Below are 21,351 nucleotides of genomic sequence, written 5' to 3' on the forward strand. Positions count from 1 at the left end.
ATACATTTTCAGTATATGGCCTCATGGTCCCACCCTAGGGCCATAACCACTGATCCAATGGCCATGAATTTTTACAATTTTGATGCAGGTTATCATGGGCATCATAATAATTTATTTAATTTTAATAATAATAAACTTGAAATATATATGGAAGAAGAGCCGAAGTTTTCCCCAAGATGTCATACATTTTCACCATACATGTCTACATTAGCTAGGGCCTAAACCCCTGACCTAGGGGCCATGAATTTTACAATTCTGGTGGAGAGTGTCATGGGCATCATAATCATGCTTTTAGTTTTCCCCAAATATAGAACAGGAGTAGAGGCAGAAAACTTTTCAAGATTTTAAAATTAATACATATTTGCTTTATGGCCATATTGACCGTTCTTCAGTATCGTAAAACATATCGGGTCAAGGACGGAGGATTTTTGTTTTGTTTTACTGCACGAATGCAGTACGTGCACTATTTTTAACTCCCCGAAGTGCGTTCTGTACTTTGTTATCTATTTGCCTTTGTAAGAGTAAGTTAATTCTGGATAAAAAGTGTCCTTAATAATATCATATATATGTCCTTGTAGTTGATATCTTATTTCATACAAGGATTTTGTCTTCAATAGGAAGGCTACGGCTACATATCTGCCTTTATTTAAAAAGAAACAGTCAATACAGAAGAACGCGGACATTATAGTTCTAGCTCACGTAATATTTGGACATGTACAAACAAGTATATAAAGCTATCAATGTATTTTATTTCGATAGAGAAACTACATACATATATAGATGTGAATCGGGCGTTTTCCTTTAAATTAATGCGAAAGTGAAAGCCTCGGGCTTAAACATTAATTTAATCATAAACGATGTTAAATCTTTCTCCAGAAAGCATCTACATCCTGAAACCATGCCATGGCGAGGTAAGTTGATGTGTGTGTTTTCACTGACACAGCCTCTTTTCACAGGTTGTTTTTTCCTCTTCTGTCGCCAGCTCTGTACAAGTTGCACAGAGAGCTTCAGCAACCTGGGCCGCCATTGTTAACCATTCTGTCACGCCTCTTGTCTTGTGGGCAAGGGAGCAAAGTCGACCCAAGTTAGTCCTGCTTTTAAGAGCGCCCATGCTTCTTGGGCCTTCGCCAACGAGTCTGCATGCAGCTTCGATATTTTGGAAGCATTTCTTGACCACGTTTGTGCGCATTTTTCGGGGTTTGCAGAATCCATAGTGGTTGATGAAGTGGAACAGAATCGCCGTTTTTAAGGAGAGCACCTCGCGTACATGTAGGGAACCTGGCACCAGAGTTTGAGGCGCATTGTCTTTTTTAAGCGCTTTGTGACCTAAAACAAAACGTGTTTAAAATATTGGTTAATCACGGCCATGTTCTAAATTTTGAATCAAGTAGTTATGATATTAAAAACCATGACATGAAACGAAACGCCTTTGTTTATATCTGTCAATGTTACTATGATTCATTGATGTACAGTTCTGTTAAGATCCTTTACCAATAAATGCTTCAACCAAATGCTTTCAAATACTGTAACGAAAATTAACAACGGTAACAATTTACTCCCATGTAACTTGTTTTAGGTCTTGATATTTATCAAAGAATAAATATATACATGTACTGTATAAAGCAGACTAGAATATATACATCAATCTAATATTGATTTTAGTGACTAAAAAATACAAGTATGGTATGTTGAAAATATAACAATAAATAATTTTTTGTTCATTGAAAACTAATTCCCAATTCTTTAAATCCCGAATACGTATGACTTAATTTATTCTAGAAATGTATCTATTTTATTACTAAAAGAATAGTTTTATTAAAAGAAATAGTTTTTATAAAAGAATATTTCTAATATCCACTTAGCTTGTTTTATTGCGAAGAAATTCAGTTGAAGAAAAATAAAAGTTTACTGAATGTACAATTAACATAATTATATTTATCATTGAATCTATAAACGTTTATATTTATCTATATAAAATACATATGAACATATATTTGATCATTTTGAACTCACCAGTTGCCAGATAACATTGTCCTACTGAGAGGAAAAGTGCGCAGGTCATCAAATAGACATTCATGTTGCGAAGTTTGTCTGATAATGTTTGTGGCTCTCTCTTGGTTAATTAAACTGAACAGAAGAGATGTTTTATGACGGGTTTACATAGTGTTGCACCTTGATGTAACAACACATTACCTAACTCACCTGACTAAGACCGAGAATATACGCACATCCTATTCACTATCACATCAGTATATTAAATACATGTACTTTCTCCTGCTTTGTTTTTTTTTTTTTTTAAACATTTACGAAAGTTATGTCGGAACTGATTTGTATGCATCATATTAATGTATTAATTAATGATCATTTATAATAAAAATCCCCCTATTTTTTATGGATTCGTCGTCATCGTCTTACGTAACATTTCAAACGTTTTACTTCTTACATAGAACCTCTGGGGCATAAAATATCCTACTCAGTATGTAAACATAACGCACTGTTTAAAAAAACTTTTTTAAAAAATTTGTTCAGTTGAAATGTAACATAATTATATATACAAGTATATATATTTGCAAAATGAAAAGGGGTCTCAAAATTATATATTTCCTATAGACCAAATAAAAAATGTTCAAAATGTAATTTATATATATATATTATATTGAACTTTGTTCAATGCTTATTTAAATACTATAGTATTGTCCTTTGATGTCACTTAGAAACCATACGACATAGGATACAGAGTTTCGCATATAGTAATGGTGAACAGGAAATACAATGTATTCAATCGAAAACTATTTTAAAGAATAACGTTAAATTATTTGTATCAGATTAAATTCATCAGTTTGTGTCATGCTGATCACAAGGAATGAATAATGGTCTTGAGTGTTATAAATACATGGATCACTCTTTTGAAAAAGTTCACACAGTATTACAAATGAATAACGCATTTGTATTTCTGAGATCTTGAAAGGCGCCATGATGAGAGCCAATGTTTTCCTTAAAAATATTTAAGGATATTTTAAAGCTCAGAAAAACGGGCTTTGTGGTGCCTGAAAAATCAATTTGTACGCATAGAATTTCGGAGACAAAACACACAAGCGCTCCTCAATTATTTTTCAAACTCTTTGAAATACGTGTTCCGCAATACCGGGTATGAAATTACACATTGTGGGAATAAAACACACAATGGAAGAAATTAACAAAACAAGACTAGTAAAAACGGAAGAATAAGAAATTAAAAACCATACAACAGGACGATCAATTTTTAAAAAAATGAAATATTTTCATAGGCAATATTAATTTATTATTCTGACATAAAACTATTGATTGTTTGAAAAACAAATATTTTGATTGTTTGTACACAGTGTTTTCAGATTCATCTGTCTATATACAAATCAACTTTGTGATTTTTCAGAAAAACGTATATTGAAATTTATGAATTGAAACTAAGAATCACACACACAAAACCATCATACGTGTGCTTTGAATCCTGAGATTTACACGATTTTTCTTGCAGTCAATTGATCGAAACTCAAGGTTTAAAGACCGTCTTTTTAAAGAAGAAAAACAGATTGCTCTAAGAAGGATACATATAGGTAATGGTGTGACTCTCATAGCTCAAGAAGATCTTTTCCCCATTGGATATCATCATAATTGGTTTCTTAAACCCGTCATCCTCCGGAGCAATGATCTGAATAAGCCCGCCTTCTGGAGAAACCTGGTGGATGTTGTTGGAGTAATGTCCAGCCACGTAAACATTTCCGCGCTGATCAATGGCCATTCCCATGGGAACTCGCAAATTTTTGTGTGAATATCGGAAAATACTTCCCCCGTCCGTAGTAATGCAGTACAGACCTCCCCGGAAGTCGGAGTCTGTGTAGTAAACGCGATTGTGGTCAGCGGCGCAGATGTACTTGACTCGCTCACCTTCGACTTTCATGGATGTTACCAAAGTCAGGCGATTTTCGGCATCAAGTTCCCACATATCTATAGACTTCATGCAAGCGACGAGGAGTTTGCCGTCCACAAAGGTAATGCCAAAGCATTGATCCACTGACTTAAAGTGGAAACGATCCATGATACTCAAGGACCTAGGTCCCACTTCCAGCAGCTGAATAGTTTTCATTACTGGTAGGGTGACAGCAATCATATAGTTACCCTTTCTATCCGGAATGAGGGTGGCATCAAAGGGGTTTCCATACATGGGACATACTTGAGTATCAATCCTGTGTCCGGACTCGGAATACCCTCGGACTTCTCGGCCTTTATTGTCTACCAAGACTAGGTTTTTGTTCATTGCAAAGCCGCCTGATATGAAGCTACTTTGGTATTTGAGCGCCAAGAAGTTGTGTCTTTTTTCTGACATTCGAATTGGCAACCTAGGAGACAACTGCAAGTGGTCGATTGTTCTGTCAGAGTGTAATGTCGTGTGTTTCGCATCAACTATCCCCAGATTTGGCATTTTTGAAACAAGGTCTGTCTCTTTGATCTCATATTGTGTTCTCACGATTTTTCCAGCTCTGTGTTGCATGTTTTCCTCCAATAATTGGCACTGCTGTCTAATTTTTGCCCCTTCAGTAAGGACTGCGAGTGGTGGAATGTTCTTTGTAGCAGCATCCAGTAGATCTTTATAATAGTTAATGTTCTGAAGTTTCTGTTCGAACACCTCAATATCCTGTTGAATATGGTTGATCTCTCTTTCATGAAGTTCGTCAAATTCTTCTTTGAGTGCCTTTTCTAGATTATCCACGTGCTCGATCACTTTTGTTCGAAATGTTTGGATTACCTTTTCTTCTTCAACTTTGTGGGAAGCAAGATCGGCGACAGCCTTCTTCCTTTCTGTGACTATTTTCTCGGCGTTGCTGCTCATGGTTTCCAGTTGAGACACAAGCACAGTTAGCTCTTGCTTTTTTCTCATGACCTCGATAGCTCTGTCAATCGGTAGAAACGAAGTGCATTGAGAGTGGGTACCCGTCTTGCATTTACCACAGCAGGCCGTTTGATGCTCCATACAGAATTTCGTCACCTCTTCTCGTGGATGGTCAATGCAAAGAATCTTTCTTTGCATTGTAAACGGGTTATTCTCAGCTTCAGTAATTGGGATAACAAGATGCCGATTCGAAGATTGTATTGAGGCGTGATTTTCGACACATTCATCACAAAGAGCTTCGGCGCATTCCGAGCACCATGACTTTGCCGTGGACGTTTTCTTTCGACGCTTACATGGCTTGCATGTCTTGGTCTTCAGTTGGCGCTTCATAACATGCGACAGAAGCAGGTTGTTGATCGGAAGCTTGGCCACAATTTTCTCTGGATCCGTGTCGGCAGATTCCGGGGCAGGGACGGAACATGTCGGACACTTGACCTGGGCACTCTCGTCTGACTGCTTGGACGCTTTGGCGTGGATATTCAAACATGCTTCACAGAAAGTATGGAGACACGGAAAATGTTTTGGAGTCGTCAGTTCCCTGTTACAAATTTTACAGATTACGAGATCTTCACTCACTTCATCGTCACCACCAAGTGACGTTGTTGGGCGTGTTCGAGCAGATAACTGGGTTCCCTGACGTGTAGTGGCGGATATTCCTGCCATGTTCAAAGTTATAGTCTTCGCAAAGTTTAACGTTGAAAAATATCCGTTATGAACTCCTAGTTTATAAATCCATCTGCTTTCGTCCTGTACTCTTGTTGAATACCCTCCCAGCTATAAGCTCAACTCCATGCAAATGTTTTATTTAAAAATTTGCATGATTAACTTCATTAATCTGTAATGAATCTACCGCATTTCTGAATACCTAAAATATCACATAGCCCTCCCCTGATCAGATATCTTGCCTCCTAAGTGCCCGTGCTTTAAACCTTATCTTAAGATGTATCCCCTGTCTTAAACTCTGACAATCTCAATTGTTTTTTAAACAATTTATCTCAAATGTTACAATGAAGTTTAAAAGTCGGTACATTTAAATTGTCCAATAAATTAGAATCAAAACGTATAACGTTAACGCACGTGATGTCGCTTTGGGATTGTGATAAACGTTGACAACAGTAACAGTCTAACATGAAAGCACCAAACGAAAAAAAATGTTGAGAATGACCAAATTCTGAATCATCGATGATAGCAATACACTGGTAGCACGGTATTATACCTTGTATGTTAGTCTTTTTAAAGATGTTGTATACATATCTTTACATGTGTCAATCTTCTCTTAAATTCCCATTCTATGATAGCTTAAAACTGTCAATTTTAAATGGAAAGAAATTTATATTTATTTTTAGAAAACTATTGTGCATTTCATGTGCATTAATACAGATAAATCGTTTATGTGGGAGTTATTATCATTGATAACTAATGATAGTATATGTAAACATTAATACATTATATAAATAGTGCCTGTTTGGGAGGGTAACAGTTGAAATCGACACCCCGAGAAAACGATTGTCAACCGAAGTCGATTTCAACTGTTATCCTCCCAAACAAGCACTATTTATTTTATTATACTGAATCTCTATTTTATGACTTGAATTCTACTGCGAACCGTACGCGCATCATTTACGCGCATGTAACAATTCGTTACCCGTTGCCAAGTGTGTTGCTAACGCTGAGGGTAATAGAACGGATTATCAACTGCGTCTAAACCAATCAGATTTCAGTATTTAACATGAAAGTATAATAATCTTCATTAAACACACTTATTCATTCACCGTTATGTCTTCAAAACATTATTTACGGTGGATTTAATGTGACAACAAGTGAGAATGTGTTGAAAAGCAATAAATCTTTTGTAATTTACTGCATCAACTGAAGGATTAGAAAATCCGTAAACTAACATGTACAATGTATCTTCTTCTGTCTTTTTTTCATGTAAATATTCACATATGTATTTATATTCTCTTTTGAGAAGTGGACAGGCATAGCCTACATCCATGTAGGCTATGCCTGTCCACTTCTCAAAAGAGAATAGTATTTATACAGTATATTTATGATTTTTCCCCATTGTTTTTATTGATTTGTACTTGACCCAAGTGGGTGATCACATTTTATTTCATGCTATATTTATCATTGATCCTTGTGTTGGGATGAAATCCTGATAATTAGTATTGTTGGGAAAAACTGCTCATTATAATAAAACTTGTATAAATTATCAAAATTTCCAATTAAGACTTTTTGGAAAAAAATCCAGATATGATCTTATTTGTTCACCTACAATGCAGGTTATCCTTTAGCGATTTGATCAAACCATGCAGCGATTCTGATATATGCTACCGCTTAATTTCGGTAGCGAAAGCTTATCAGAATGTTCAACTAATTTTAATCAGATTGGGTTATGGCATATTTGTATTTATAAGTAGATAATTTTAATAATTATGGAGAACTTTTTGGTGGTTCCGCTATCACAGAAAATTAACACCTTCACGGTAACTGCTATTTTGCAGGGCAAAATGACATAGTTTGGTGAAATATGACGTACAACGTCAATTGTTTCATTTACGTCCTTTAATCATCTATCCACTGAAATTTTGGCAAAGTATACCATTTTGCCCTGCAAGGTTATCGTGAAGGGGTCTATTAGAGGTAAAGAATAGGTAAAAATTACGTACGAATGCATGTGCCATACGAATGCGACTACTTTTATGTACGACTTATCTACTTTGGCGATGGATAATAAAAACAACAAAACCGGGTGATACTAAAACAAGTCCCACGGAGAAAACAAGTCCCACGTAAGTCCCACGTAAGTCCCACGGCAAATGCGGCTATATATCGATACAATGATTATTGGTTATGGTTAAATATGATAAAATAATCATAATTCACAAAGCAAAATATTTTTAAAAGCTTTTATTACGGATTTATCGACGAAAAATCAAAGTTGTTGGTAAAGATAGATAACTCGTACGTAGAATGCATACGCCAGCAGGAGAAATATATGTCTGCCGTTTAATTGATGGATAATTTTAATTTTCTGCAAGAAAATAAATTTTAATAGCAATAAAAGTTGACTTTATTCATTAATTAACTTAAAATTAGTAAAAATCGGGTAAGTAGACAACTCTTACGCAGAATGCATACGCCCGCCGAGAAAAGTACACACCTGTCGCTCACCCAATGGGTGATTTTAATGTTTTTCTTTTGATATTTTATATTTTCTAACTTAAAATATGATCATATTAATGAAAAAGAATTATCATATTTATTGATCAACACAAAATTAGTAAAAAAAAAAAAACATGTAAGTAAAAATAACTCTTAGTCTTAGGCAGAATCTATAATCTAAACGCCTGGCTGATGGCTAAAATTATTTTTTCTCTTTTTTTTTTTTTTGTACGTTTAACTTAGTCTTTTATTTCACTGTACTAAAAATATTGCAAGATACAATTATTCATTTCTTTACCTAAATTTAGAAAAAACGTGCGAGTGGCTTAAAAATAAAGGGAAACCCCAAACGCAGAATTCTTACGACTGTCGATTTAAAATGCACGCCTGTCATTTAGTAATGTAATTTTTATTTGTATAAACTACATGAAATTTACAAATTACTTCAGATGGTTATAGAGTTAATATTTTGCCGTAAAATTATGTTCAGAACTCCACTTATTGCTTATTAATTATTATGTCTGTCACTGAGGCTTTTATGATAAATTAAAATACAGCGAAAGATTTATGAACTACTCAATACGAAACACGCAAGGAATGTACATAAATGTACATGTATGCAGGCACGTAGCATCGGGGGGGGGGGGGGGGGCAGGGGGCCTCCGCCCCCCCCCCCCACTTTTTCTCGCAGCAACTAATTTTTTAAAATTTATATATAAAAAATGGAATTATCATGGAGTTGCCCCTCCCCCCCCCCCACACTTGTTTAGAAGGATGTAAACTCGGATAAGGATTTTGAAGATTTTGGGAAAGTCCTAATTCCCTTTTTTTCCCCCTTTTTTTTTTTTTTTTTTTTTTTTTTTGCTTGTCACGATTTTTGGATGAGTCTGCCCCCCCCCCTCCTTTTCAAAAACGATGCTACGTGCCTGGTATGTACGCTATTACCCTTGTCGAATACCTATATTATTGAATGATATGATTTTTCATTAATTTTTTGTTCAATCAACTGTACGAGGGCTGTTAAAAAAGTTCGCGGAGAGTGATTTACGGCAAAATTACTGTGTACTTTGTAGGATGGTGGTATGTTTAATTAAATGACTACCAGTTGAAAATAAGTATGCAGAAAATCATATGAAATTGATATTTTTTTTCAAAAGATACAGCGATTTTTACTTTGCGTGAATTAGATTTACGGAGCACCATTTCATATTTCCACTACGTCAGGTGACGTCAAAAAACTGAAAACCAAACATGTTACTCTTTTTCAAAGTAAACATCTCTCAGTTGCACACTCTTTTCAAAACATTTAACCGATTTATAAAATGCACATTCATACCATTATTTGTCGAGTTTTTGTATAATGTATTTTGTGGCATATCGTAGATCATTTTGGTCCAAAAATCTCTGTCTACGCAGTTTCTACTTTGGATAAGGAAAAAGGCAAAATCCATAAGTGCAAGATCCCGGCTGTAGGGGGGGGGGGGGAGAGGTTGGGTGCTGCAAGGGCTAAAAAAACCCCCAGTTTTTCCATCTTTAAACCTCTGTGATTCTAGTTGTAAACCCTAAACTATAGACATAGCAGCATCTAAGAACCTTTTGGTCTCCATCGGAGATTTTCCCGCGTGCACACAAAATTAAATGAAGTCCCGGTGTTCCAATGTGTCCATTGACGTCAATGTTTATGACTCATTTTTTAAGCGTTGTTCGTCCAATTTCAAATTCGGCGATAAAACAGTCAGAAATTCTTCAATTTAGTTGAAAATTTTCACAAAATGACCTTCATAAGTTATTGTGATGTCATATGAAATATCGTTTATTTTTATGCACTTAAACGATTCATTTTCTTAATAAGAAAAAATGCGTACAAAATATAAAAAAAAAAAAAACCTGACAGCTCCGTGAAGCATATATTATCAAAATAATGAGGCTGTGTATATTTTATGTTTAGAATTAATATTGTGAAATTTACAGATATTCTATAATTGTTATAATACATACCTACTGGTTTACAGATATTACTTAATTACTAACTAAAGTAGTACGAGTTTACTATCAAATATTATCATAACTTTTTTCGCCTGCCGCGAAAATGGGTGATCTTGATTTCATTTAACGTAACCAAGTAAACGATACAACAAATAACCATTAAATTATTAATTAATGATATATATATAAAACGTAATTAGAACCATGCGTTCATCAAGATTATTTTTTTTGTTGGGGGGGGGGGGGGTGAGGGGGGTATTCATGTTTGTCTGGGGAGGGGATCGAGGAGATTTTAAGAAATTTGATTTCTTTCACGGGGGAGGGGGGGGGGGGGGCTCCACCACCGAATCCTATCTATATCAGCTCATGAAAAGTATGTGAAGAAAAAATCATCTACAAAGCCAAAGAAAAACACTTACATCTACTCCAAGTTTTTCAAGATGTAAACAGTTACTAACATTGTACAGAACTAATTGTGTTCAAAAATGTTCATGCACTTTGCTTAAAACGTCTAATCTTTCTCCATATACATTTACTAGAATTACGAATTTAGGAGAACAAATATTCATAAAATCTGGAATGCTTACGCAAGCACGTTAGTCTGTTCTTTTTCATATATACATACAAGACTTTCACTGCCTAGTTCACCAAACTATATGTAAATCTTTAAGTCCTGATTCTGTTTCTTGAAAACAAATATTACACTCGTCATTCATTAGCCTGTAGAAAATTTTTACTATGCATGATATCAATGTAACGGATGTAAACCCGGTATTTTGTGTTCTTAATTTTCAATGGAAAAAAAGCACCCGGTTCAGTGATTAACATTGTAAATGATTCAACTCAGTGACATGGCAATACTCTTGGTTAAACGTCTGGTCTGTTTCGTAAATTATAATGAATTATAATTTCCCTTACAATATCAAACACAAATGTATACATGTTTACGGTTATGAATGGACTATATAAATTTTACGCTCTATGAAGAGACTTGAGTTTGACTAGTTATTACACTGGCTTATAACAGTTTTTGATTAAGTGTTCAGTGTAAGTGTGCATGCTATACGAGTATAAGGATAAAGTTTTATTCGCCTTCAATTTCATATAGATTACATATAAGTTTCAATTGGGTGTCAGAAACTCTGATAATGCTGTTGCATGTATCTGCCTTGCTCTATCAACGGGAATAATAAAAGCGGACTACAAGGTTTATAATAGTCCTTTTGAGCACTAGTTAATAATTAGGTGTAAGTTCATACGCTATACATAGTATCTTGAAGCATAACATTTTTGTGTTTCGTAGATCTATTCGTTCATAACTATTTTTCCTAGTCGCCTCAGATATTTGAGAGAGAGAGAGAGAGAGAGAGAGAGAGAGAGAGAGGGAGAGAGAGAGAGGGTTGTGTACACGGTGTACTTCACGGTCGCCTTCCAATATACAGGTAGGTAAAGGTCTATTGTTCCTTAAGGGACAAAAAACCGTCCAATTCACATAGAATATACAAGAAACTAACACGTGTATACACGTGTATAGGTAGAGTCAACGATCATTAATCATCTTTGGACATGTTATCCCCCCCCCCCCACTAGCCCCAAATATAGTAAAGGAAATAATGAGCAAGTTATTTTGTAATAAGTACATGGTTTGTAGAGATAAATATACCTTCATCTACATGTTCGTGTTCAGATTGTGACGATTGTCCCGTTTGAGTGAAAGTGAAGTGAATGATTGTCGTATGAAAACCATCTGCACATGTCAAATAATACATGTATAAACACTGAAGTATCAATAATATTTATTAATGCATGCATTATTCTTGAACCTTTTTTTATCAAATGTGAAACATTTCTCGGCCTTTGATTCGTTCTGTTCAGTGTGATTTATTAATTTTTTTTCAAAGTGCGTTAATTTTAGGACCAAGTCAACGCATTTAAAAAAAATTTTTTTTAAGTGCGTCGATATCGTCGATGTTGATGCACTTTGAAAAAAAATTGTCGAAATAATTTGATACTTTTATATAAAACAAATGATTGATTTTGATTTAACTCTTCAAAGCTCAATGGGAGATATTTTAAAAATGGGTCCGAGTTCTCGGCTAACTTGATAAACTGTTTCTCGATTAGAATTTTTTTTACTCGGTTTCCTAATATGACGATCTCTATTGGTTTCTATTTTTCGAAACACGATTTTTCATCCATTATGCAGAAAAGAAAACATATAAAACAGGGTTGGTCTATAGAGCCGAAGATCGTGGAACAGCCTCATGAACAAAAAGCTGCCGTAGACTTAAATGTTCTTGCTGACAATAACAATTTAATAACAAATACATGTATATGATAGTACATTTATAACTCATAGACTTCCATCAAATATTTATTTCAGTCACCATTCATTAATTTTTTGGAGTGGATGTAAGATTTTTTTTCTTTCGCTTTGTAGGAGATTTTTCACACATACTTTTCATGAGCTGATCTAGAGATAGGATTCGGAGGAGGGGCCGGGTGGAGTCCCCCCCCCCCCCCTTAGGAAAAAAATCAAATTTCTTAAATGTTCTTCGTAAAATTACCAAAAATATGCCTCGACCCCCTCCCCCGACAAATCTGAATATCCCCCTCAAAAATACTCTGGATGAACGCATGGTTCTTATAACGTATTAAAAATCGAAAGCTTATATTTGTTAAATAGTTACTTGGTTTAGTTAAATAAAATCAAGGTCATCCATTTTTGCGTCAGGCGAAAAAGTTATGATGATAATTAATATATGTAGTATATCTCTTTAAAACAAAATAATTCTTATTGAATTCTTATTCATTTAATGAAAAAATCATATCATTCATTATACATGTATGCACATATTCATGAATATTCCTTGGTTGTTTCGTATTGACTTGTTCACTTTCACTGTATTATAATTTATCATAAAAGCCCCAGTGACAGGCAAATTATTAAACTTTCATGTTTAATTAATTAAAAAAAAATGGACAAAACTTAAAAGGGTGATATACCGATTAATATATATAAAACTCGTATCACCCGACTCTATGTAATATAATAATTAAATTAATCAGCAATAAGAGGAGTTCTGAACATAATGTTAACTCTATAGCCATCTTAAATGATTTATGAATTAGTTTATACAAATAAAAATGACTTTACTAAATGGCAGGTGTGCATTTTAAATCGACAGTCTTAAGAATTCTGCGTTTGGGCTTTCCCTTTATTTTGTCTTTCGCGCGTTTTTTTTCTTTCTAAATTTGCGTAAAGATATGAATAATTCTATCTTTGCAATCTTTGCAATACTTTTAGTACAGTAAAATTAAAGACTAAGTTATACGTACAAAAAAAAAAAAGAAAAAAAAAATATTAAAATTAGCCATCAGGCAGGCGTTTAGATTACAGATTCTGCCTAAGACTAAGAGTTATTTTACTTCCATGTGTTGATCAATAAATATGATAATTCTTTTTCATTAATATGATCATTTTTTAAGTTAGAAAATGTAAAATATCAAAAGAAAAACATTAAAATCACCCATTGGGTTAGCGACAGGTGTGTACTTTTCTCGGCGGGCGTATGCATTCTGCGTAAGAGTTGTCTACTTACCCGATTTTTACTAATTTTAAGTTAATTAATGAATAATGAATAAAGTCAACTTTTATTGCTATTAAAATTTATTTTCTTGCAGAAAATTAAAATTATCCATCAGCTGGCGTATGCATTCTACGTACGAGTTATCTATCTTTACCAACAACTTTGATTTTTCGTCGATAAATCCGTAATAAAAGCTTTTAAAAATATTTTGCTTTGTGAATTATGATTATTTTATCATATTTAACCATAACCAATAATCATTGTATCGATATATAGCCGCATTTGCCGTGGGACTTACGTGGGACTTACGTGGGACTTGTTTTCTCCGTGGGACTTGTTTTAGTATCAGCGACAAAGGGTGAAACCATGTGGGTGCAAGTTTAAGATCCTTTTTCATCGCGTCATGAGTCTTTTTCATTACTTCGTGTTTCTTGTTTGATAATTAAGAGAGTTGGCTATGATATTTCGCCAGAAAATATTGAAGTGTTGTAGATATTTCGCAACAAACTCAAATTTTCAGATGATGGCTGCAGGATCTACCAACAGTTGGCAAAGAAAAAACGGATTCGAGAGGGAGAGGGTTCCTAGGCCTTTTGTTATTGGTGTTGCAGGGGGAACTGCCTCAGGAAAAGTAAAAACTATCATACATGTAAACGTTGGAAAGTTCTTACTATAAATAATTCTATCAGTCAACACACAATATTGCAAACGAACAAGGACAGTTGTTAAGGTTATAGCATCCTAGTTCAAAATGGGTTCTTGTCTGGAGACAATTCAAAAATACTTGTATGTTGTTATTGAGCTCGCATTTAGGTGAGCCATTCAAAAATTTATCCTATAGAAAATGTCCATCTCTATATGGATATCATAAAAAAAATAATAAATCTAATGTACAGAATACAGACTAGATATGCTCATTGAAGATTGAATTTGCACAGAAATAGCAAAGTATCATTTAACCCTCTGACTCCGTTACTAACCTATCTCAGTAACTTTCATGAAACTGTGTCTGCACCATTTGTAAATGATTAAATGCAATTATGACACCGGTATCTACTTGCCAAATATTTCTGATCAGATGTCAATATTTATTTGATACATAATATAAGAAATCAGATAGTCTAGAGCCTTTTCACTGATGCACTAGATAATTGATATCTCCAACATCTAAGGATGCATTAAAAAATTAAGTTTAATTCAGCCTTTTACCCACATCTGCATTCCGCAGAGCTCCAAGTACTATTATGTGCTTTGCGCTGCACATCTCTCTCTGTATGTCTTTGTCTGTCTCTGTTTGTCTGTCTCTCTCTCTCAAGCTTGTTTACTTTTATTTAGTCATCAGTATGTGCCAAAATAATGCAGCAGCTTGGCCAGGATGATGTTGATCACAAACAGCGACAGGTGGTCATCATCAACCAAGACACATTTTACCGCCCCCTCACAGAGGAAGAGAATGCAAAGGCCCTAAAGGGGGAGTTCAACTTTGATCATCCAGGTACACACTATGTATACACTATACATAACTATAGGACAATTGTGATATATTTCTTGTGTTGTACATGTAATAGTTACTAAACCAGTATATGTATTCCCATATTTAGTTCTTTATAACTTTAAAACTGTGGGTGCCAATAGATGTAATCTGATTTGATTACTCATCTAATATTAGAATTAAGATGTGAAACCACTTATCCACAGGACTTAGTATACACTTAAAAAGGTTTGATTCTCTCTGTATTGAATACAATAACATGTGCAGCTTTTGACCAAACTTTGGTAAACAAAATTTAATGCCTTTTTAATACGCATGTACTTCTGCTTTTTTTTTTTTTTAAATTCAGAACATATGAAGTACAAATATTTGCACCTTACTTACCGGTATGTTAGTAGAGAAATATAAGCTCAATTCCCTGAGAAAATCCAGACACTAACAGATTGTGTTCTGATGATGATACCTGTATATACCATATATGGTGAGCAAGATAATGCCTTGTTTAACTAATAGCATTAGACTAACAAGGATGCATCTTATCTGTACAATCCTCATTATTAGGTTGATTCATTTCATTTGGTATTTATTTACCTAAATGAGATCTGCCATAAAGTTTTATTTACATATATTTAATTAAGTATTAAGGAGGCTGGGTGGTCAACCAAGTTTTACATATGGTATTTTTGGCCATAAACTTACATGAAGGTCAAGATCTAGTAAATGATTTTATAGTGTCTTTTTGGTGGTAAAACCATTATGATGTCATAATTGATTTGAAGAATATTTTTCCTGTACTTTACCTCTTTAAAGGAATATGTAGGAAATTAAACAATTTCTTGACATTCTATGTTAAATCATGGAAAAGTAATCCCGATACCTATATTAAATTTGACATCATTTGAAAAAGGAGGTCAAAAGCTTGTTAAATTCCGTTTTGGGGGAGACTGTAGGCATTCTAGATGTATTTCACAAGTCAAAAATGGACAAAACTCCAAAATCTGTTCCTTATTTCCTTCACATTTCATTGAAAATGACAGATTAAAACATGATTTTTCATTGTGTTTACCAACATTTTTAGCCCCGGTACACCCTATCAAACAAAACTATTGTTATGAAGCATCATTGAAAGAATTTATAAGTTAAATTTTATGAACCTGTACGCACCTTTCATTTACTAGATCTTGACCTTAAGTAAAGAAAAATATCCAAATATTTTAGCTGTAAAGTATGATAATTTTCCTATATCTTTATACAGAGCTCTTCTTAGAGAGATTAAAATGCTATATAAATGGCCCTGACCATCATTTCCTCTAGAAATTCTCAATTTATTAGCCTTACCGGTATTTTATATTTTTAGATGCATTTGATAATGATTTTATGGTGAACACATTAAAAGATTTGGTAGCTGGAAAGGAAGTAAAATTACCACAATATAATTACAAGACAAATGCAAGGTGGGTGTAAAAATTAAATGAAACTTGTTCACCTCTTTGAAAATTTTTGAGAGAAAATGTGAAAAACAAACAGGAGAAACTAATATTTCACTAAAACTCTAATTATGTACTTTTTTGATGTATGAATAATACTATGTTCAAAGTCCAAATGAAAATTGTTTATTAAAGGGTGAAATGATGCATGGGTAAAGATACCAATGATATTGTAATGGTATATGATTTAATACAAAATTTATGTGAGAAAATGTTAAACAGTTATTTCTTTAGATGTTAATACTGCAATAATCATTAAAAAAAGTTTGATTTTATCAGAAGTTTGACATTTGTTTTAGTTTGAGCAATGATTGGTTTATTGTAGAGAGGAGAAGTGGCACACAGTCTATCCTGCTGATGTTGTTCTGTTTGAGGGCATCTTAGTGTTTTACTTCAAAGAACTCAGAGACATGTACCACATGAAGCTATTTGTTGACACAGATCCAGACACCAGATTGGCCAGGAGAGGTATACCTTTATATGATAAATTTGGGAGATGGGATAGGCATGATAATCTTTATCCTGAGTTTCTTAAAACTTAATCACGAATTTTATTTAGGTTTTGAAAATGAACTGAAATCTTTTGGTATGTTATGTACATGTTCATATATTAACACCCCAATCATGTTCACAATATGCATGTGTACATGCACATTCCTGACAAAAACATACCAGTAAATGGATAAAACAATTTTTTGTTCATGCCTGTTCAATGAAGAATTTGTATTTGTAAAGTTTGTCAGGTTTTTCATGTAGTTTTTAATAAAGATGAGAAGATTGAGGTTTCATGTACAAGTAATGTTACAGTAATCAAATTTTTATTGTATTAGCAACTAAGAAAATTTTACTTTTAAACTAACATAGTATTAATTGACATTCAAAAGGATAAGCATTTGATGATTGTGTAACGAATTAGATTTTAAAATGCATAAGCATTTCTCTGACATTTTAATAGTACTGAGGGACACAAAGGAAAGAGGCAGAGATATAGAAAACATTCTACATCAATACACCACTCTAGTCAAACCTGCCTTTGAAGAATTCTGCCTCCCTGTAAGTTGCTCTAGTTTTCCTGAATATTAGACTTACCTGTTAATATATTGGTGTAAAGTTGAATTACATGTAAATGATTTAAATGTAGATCTTAATTATATGAATATCAATTCATACATAATCTATTCTATCCTGGAGAAACATATTGCACAGTATTATTAAGCTGTTCGACCACAAGTTACTTTATACCATATATTTATTTACTTTCACAGACAAAGAAATATGCTGATGTTATTATTCCCAGAGGAGCTGATAATACAGGTACATGTAGATCTTTTAAACACAAATTTCATAAGTCTTTTTTTCAGATCTTGGTTTTAAAATAACATTTGTTTGTCCTCCTCTGACTTGATGCTGAGACTGTGGATTAATAGGTAGAAAATTTTATTTCTTTCCCAAGTTATATGAATTCAAAGAATAAGAGAGATGTTTTTTAGAATATTGATAAAAAAATCAGTCTCAAACTTTTGTTGGTTTGTTGAGAAAAGGTGGATCAATTGTTTTAAGATGGCTTGAAACTAATGGTACCGTGTTATTCATTGCAAGTCAACAGAATTATTGATGAGGAGTTTAATGTTAATTTGTTATTCTATACATTTCTGAATTGAACAGCATTTGTAAAGAAATTAAAGGAATCCAAAAATGCTGCTTGAGGCATTCAAATATTTTATGATAGGTACTCTCTTTACAGTGGCAATTGACTTGATAGTACAACACATTCAAGAACTACTTCGTCCATCAGCAAATAAAATAGGCAACAAAAGACCGCGCTACAATTCAGACTCCTTTGTTGGAAGACCGCATTAATATTTGTTAATGCTTACATGTGCATATGTACATAATATGTTTCCATTATAGGTAAATTATGTTGGAATTGATAATTTACTTTTGATTCCTTTTCTTTCTAAAAAAAATTGAAAACACCTCTATCAAAAAATTACAACATTGAACTTTTTGGTCAATAGAATTTTTAGGGGGGGTAGTTTTGTAGTCCAAACTTACAAATTCAAGAAATCAGTAATTTTTGTCTCATAGTTGATTAAAAATTTTGTATAGGAAAGGCTTCATTTATAGAAAGATTTGTCAAGCCTTTTAATGTTAATTTTACAAAATTTCATCTGCAAAATACTCGTACTAACCAACCTAAAAAGTATTAAAGTGGAATAGGACTTCATAATATATGTTTCTAGCTGGGAGATATCGCACTATTGTTTTATCATTATCTTATTGCAAAAAAGAAATTATGTTTATATTTTCAACAATTTTGTTAATGCTGTGAATCATAAGAAATAATGTTAACCTATTAATTACATATCTGTAATGCAAGTTTGTGTTCAAGTACCAAGTGAGTACTCTGTTCTATTTCTGGAAAGTGTTCTTTATTATTTCTTTTTATTTCTTTTTAATGAAGTTATACTTTAGCACTTTAGAGATGTTTACTTTATACCCATGCAGAAATTTTAAGATCAGCATGATCTCTTCTCATAAACACTTTGTATTTGCCTTGCTTCGCTATTTTTATGTGTACATTTGTATTACCGGTTATACAAACGTTCCGTATACTTGACATACCGGAACATGTACAGTGAAATGTACAGTTTATTGGCATTTTTTGTACTGTATCATCTTTTGATGAATTTTGGTTGTTTTTATATTAGTTTAGTATAACTTTGTTGAGGTATACAGGGAAACAATGATTGGGGCTGAGACACATACTGTTAGTTTTACTGTTCATTAAAATATGTGTAGATAAGAACATAATTACACAATTAAAATAAATTGTTCATTAAAAGAGACAGAAATGCACCCCCTATAGTTTCCCCAGTCATTTACAAGATTGTCAGTACTTTGTTCTACTCAATAACTTTTGGTAGATCTCGATACATTATTACAGTAATACTGGTGTGTGACCAATTCTCACTGAGTACTATTTCTCACCAGGGCATTGTAATGTCATTTTATCAACACAAAAATTTACATACGAAAAATGACATAACAATGCACTGGTGAGAAATGGTACTAAGCGAGCACTGGTCGCATGCCAGTATATCTGTGACATGTTTTTCTATGGCTGCAGCCCACCACTACTCTATCCATATTGATTATCTTATCCTAAAGAAAGTAACTTTTGAATTCTGAACTATGATTTGGGGCAAAATTCTTTTTTACCATTATTTACATTTTAGCAATGAGATCTATCATAGTGTTAAGTAATGCTGATAGAAAACTACCGGCTTAAAGATGGTGCCCCTCCTGCTATAAAAGGAGCAGACTGTAAATATAAATTATAAATACAAATTGAATCCTGCCAATATTTTGGGAGGTATTATGACAGGTTATTAAAGAATTTAAATCTTTGCATTTGTTTTAGATTATGTTTTTTAATTAAATAGATAAGGTTTCAATTTTCATGCATTATGAAATTAGTATTAAAGGTTAACATGATTTGATGTATGCAATAAGTTTTATGCATGCAGCATGCATGTTTTGTTCAGAAATAGCAAGATACGATATAGTTTTGAAAAGAGTATTAGGATTCTTTATCATATATACCATACACAGAAACATGCATGTTGATTTCTATTATAGTTTTGTTCAATATATTTATATTTCTTCTTAAAGTGTTCATGTATACATGTTCTTTCCAATGCATTTTGTATTTTTGACGTATAAATGGAAATCTTTCAAAACAATCTGAGAAAAATCAGCCCATTTAATATACATACTTTGTATACTAATTATATTACATGTATTAATATCAATGTTGAAAATGTGTGCGGAAAATTCCAAAATTGTCCCAGTTTAAATTGTGTCCTGGTCAATCTTTCAACTGTTATAAAGTAAAAATATTATTTATAGTTTTTGTGTGTGTGTCAGTCTACGGCGATTTTGTTTAGTGTTACTGTATTTACCGATATTCATATATCTTTTTTCTGTTTAAAGTACAAAAGGCTCACACTGGTTCATTTTATGTAGTAATAAAAAACAAGGATTTTTTCAATTGTTTTGTTTTCTTTTACCTTCTTTCTTTCTACATTTGTTGAATTCAGAATGCAGGTGTATATTCAAATAAAGTTATTAGGATGATCGAAAAAGTTCAGGGAAGATGGTTCAACACATTCTTCTCAATTATAATATTTATGATAACAAAAAAGATACATACATCTGCTGCTTGTGACCCATTATGTCTTGTGACCCATTATGTGATGATTTTTTGTGCTTTATAAACTTTATAATACAACAATGATGTATTTTTAGCTCGCCAATATGAAGGGGGGAGCTTATGCTACACCCCAGCATAGCTAGGCATCCGAACCTGGTTTAAGTTTTTGGAGCAGGTCCTGTTTCTTGGTTATTAAGAGTCCTTTCTTCACAAAACTTGCATGGGAGGTGCAAACCGAACCTACTTATGAACTTGATAGACTCAAATACTGAATCTGGGCCATGAATTTCTGATGCTGTAGGAGGTTCATGTTTTATAAGCTCGTAAGAATTTTTGGAGCAGATGCCCTTTGATGACTATATCTTACTTTCTACTGTTCCTAACTTCACTAAACTTGCAGATGGTGTGTGTTATGATACTTATGCACTTGACAGTCTTGAAGGCTGAATCCGAGCCATGGGTTTCGGATGCTGAATGAGGTTAAACTT

At 33.4% G+C, this 21,351-nt stretch overlaps 2 protein-coding genes across 3 annotated transcripts; one reads left to right on the forward strand and one right to left on the reverse strand.

Moving 5' to 3' along the window:
• Window positions 1–729: 729 nt before the first annotated feature.
• On the reverse strand, window positions 730–6,112 carry LOC117681834 (protein PML). Its single transcript, XM_034447966.2, has 2 exons — window positions 2,014–6,112; window positions 730–1,326 (listed from the first exon to the last, which is right to left on the reverse strand). The coding sequence occupies exon 1, from the start codon at window positions 5,588–5,590 to the stop codon at window positions 3,575–3,577; it is 2,016 nt and encodes a 671-aa protein (XP_034303857.2). The 5' UTR covers window positions 5,591–6,112; the 3' UTR covers window positions 730–1,326; window positions 2,014–3,574.
• Window positions 767–20,701, forward strand: LOC105332762 (uridine-cytidine kinase 2). Of its 2 annotated transcripts, XM_011435450.4 has the most exons (8): window positions 767–911; window positions 14,189–14,299; window positions 15,004–15,163; window positions 16,518–16,614; window positions 16,973–17,115; window positions 17,603–17,700; window positions 17,913–17,961; window positions 18,392–20,701. In XM_011435450.4, exons 1-8 carry the CDS (start codon window positions 858–860, stop codon window positions 18,505–18,507), a joined length of 828 nt encoding a protein of 275 aa, XP_011433752.1. In that variant the 5' UTR covers window positions 767–857; the 3' UTR covers window positions 18,508–20,701. The 2 variants fall into 2 exon arrangements, with proteins under 2 accessions (XP_011433752.1, XP_019924683.1); XM_020069124.3 differs by lacking the exon at window positions 767–911 and having other exon boundaries at window positions 14,036–14,299.
• The last annotated feature ends 650 nt before the right edge of the window (window positions 20,702–21,351 follow it).

Source organism: Magallana gigas, chromosome 2 (assembly GCF_963853765.1).
Source record: "Magallana gigas chromosome 2, xbMagGiga1.1, whole genome shotgun sequence".
Taxonomy (NCBI): Eukaryota; Metazoa; Mollusca; class Bivalvia; order Ostreida; family Ostreidae; genus Magallana; species Magallana gigas.

What these genes read in the sequence shown, in the direction of transcription:
- LOC117681834 (XM_034447966.2), bottom strand. Translation starts at nt 5,590, where the DNA reads ATGGCAGGAATATCCGCCACTACACGTCAGGGAACCCAGTTATCTGCT.
- LOC105332762 (XM_020069124.3), top strand. Translation starts at nt 14,126, where the DNA reads ATGATATTTCGCCAGAAAATATTGAAGTGTTGTAGATATTTCGCAACA. An exon ending in AATTACAAGACAAATGCAAG is followed by an intron (nt 16,615 to 16,972) that starts GTGGGTGTAAAA and finishes GGTTTATTGTAG; the next exon opens with AGAGGAGAAGTGGCACACAG. An exon ending in TTGAAGAATTCTGCCTCCCT is followed by an intron (nt 17,701 to 17,912) that starts GTAAGTTGCTCT and finishes TTACTTTCACAG; the next exon opens with ACAAAGAAATATGCTGATGT.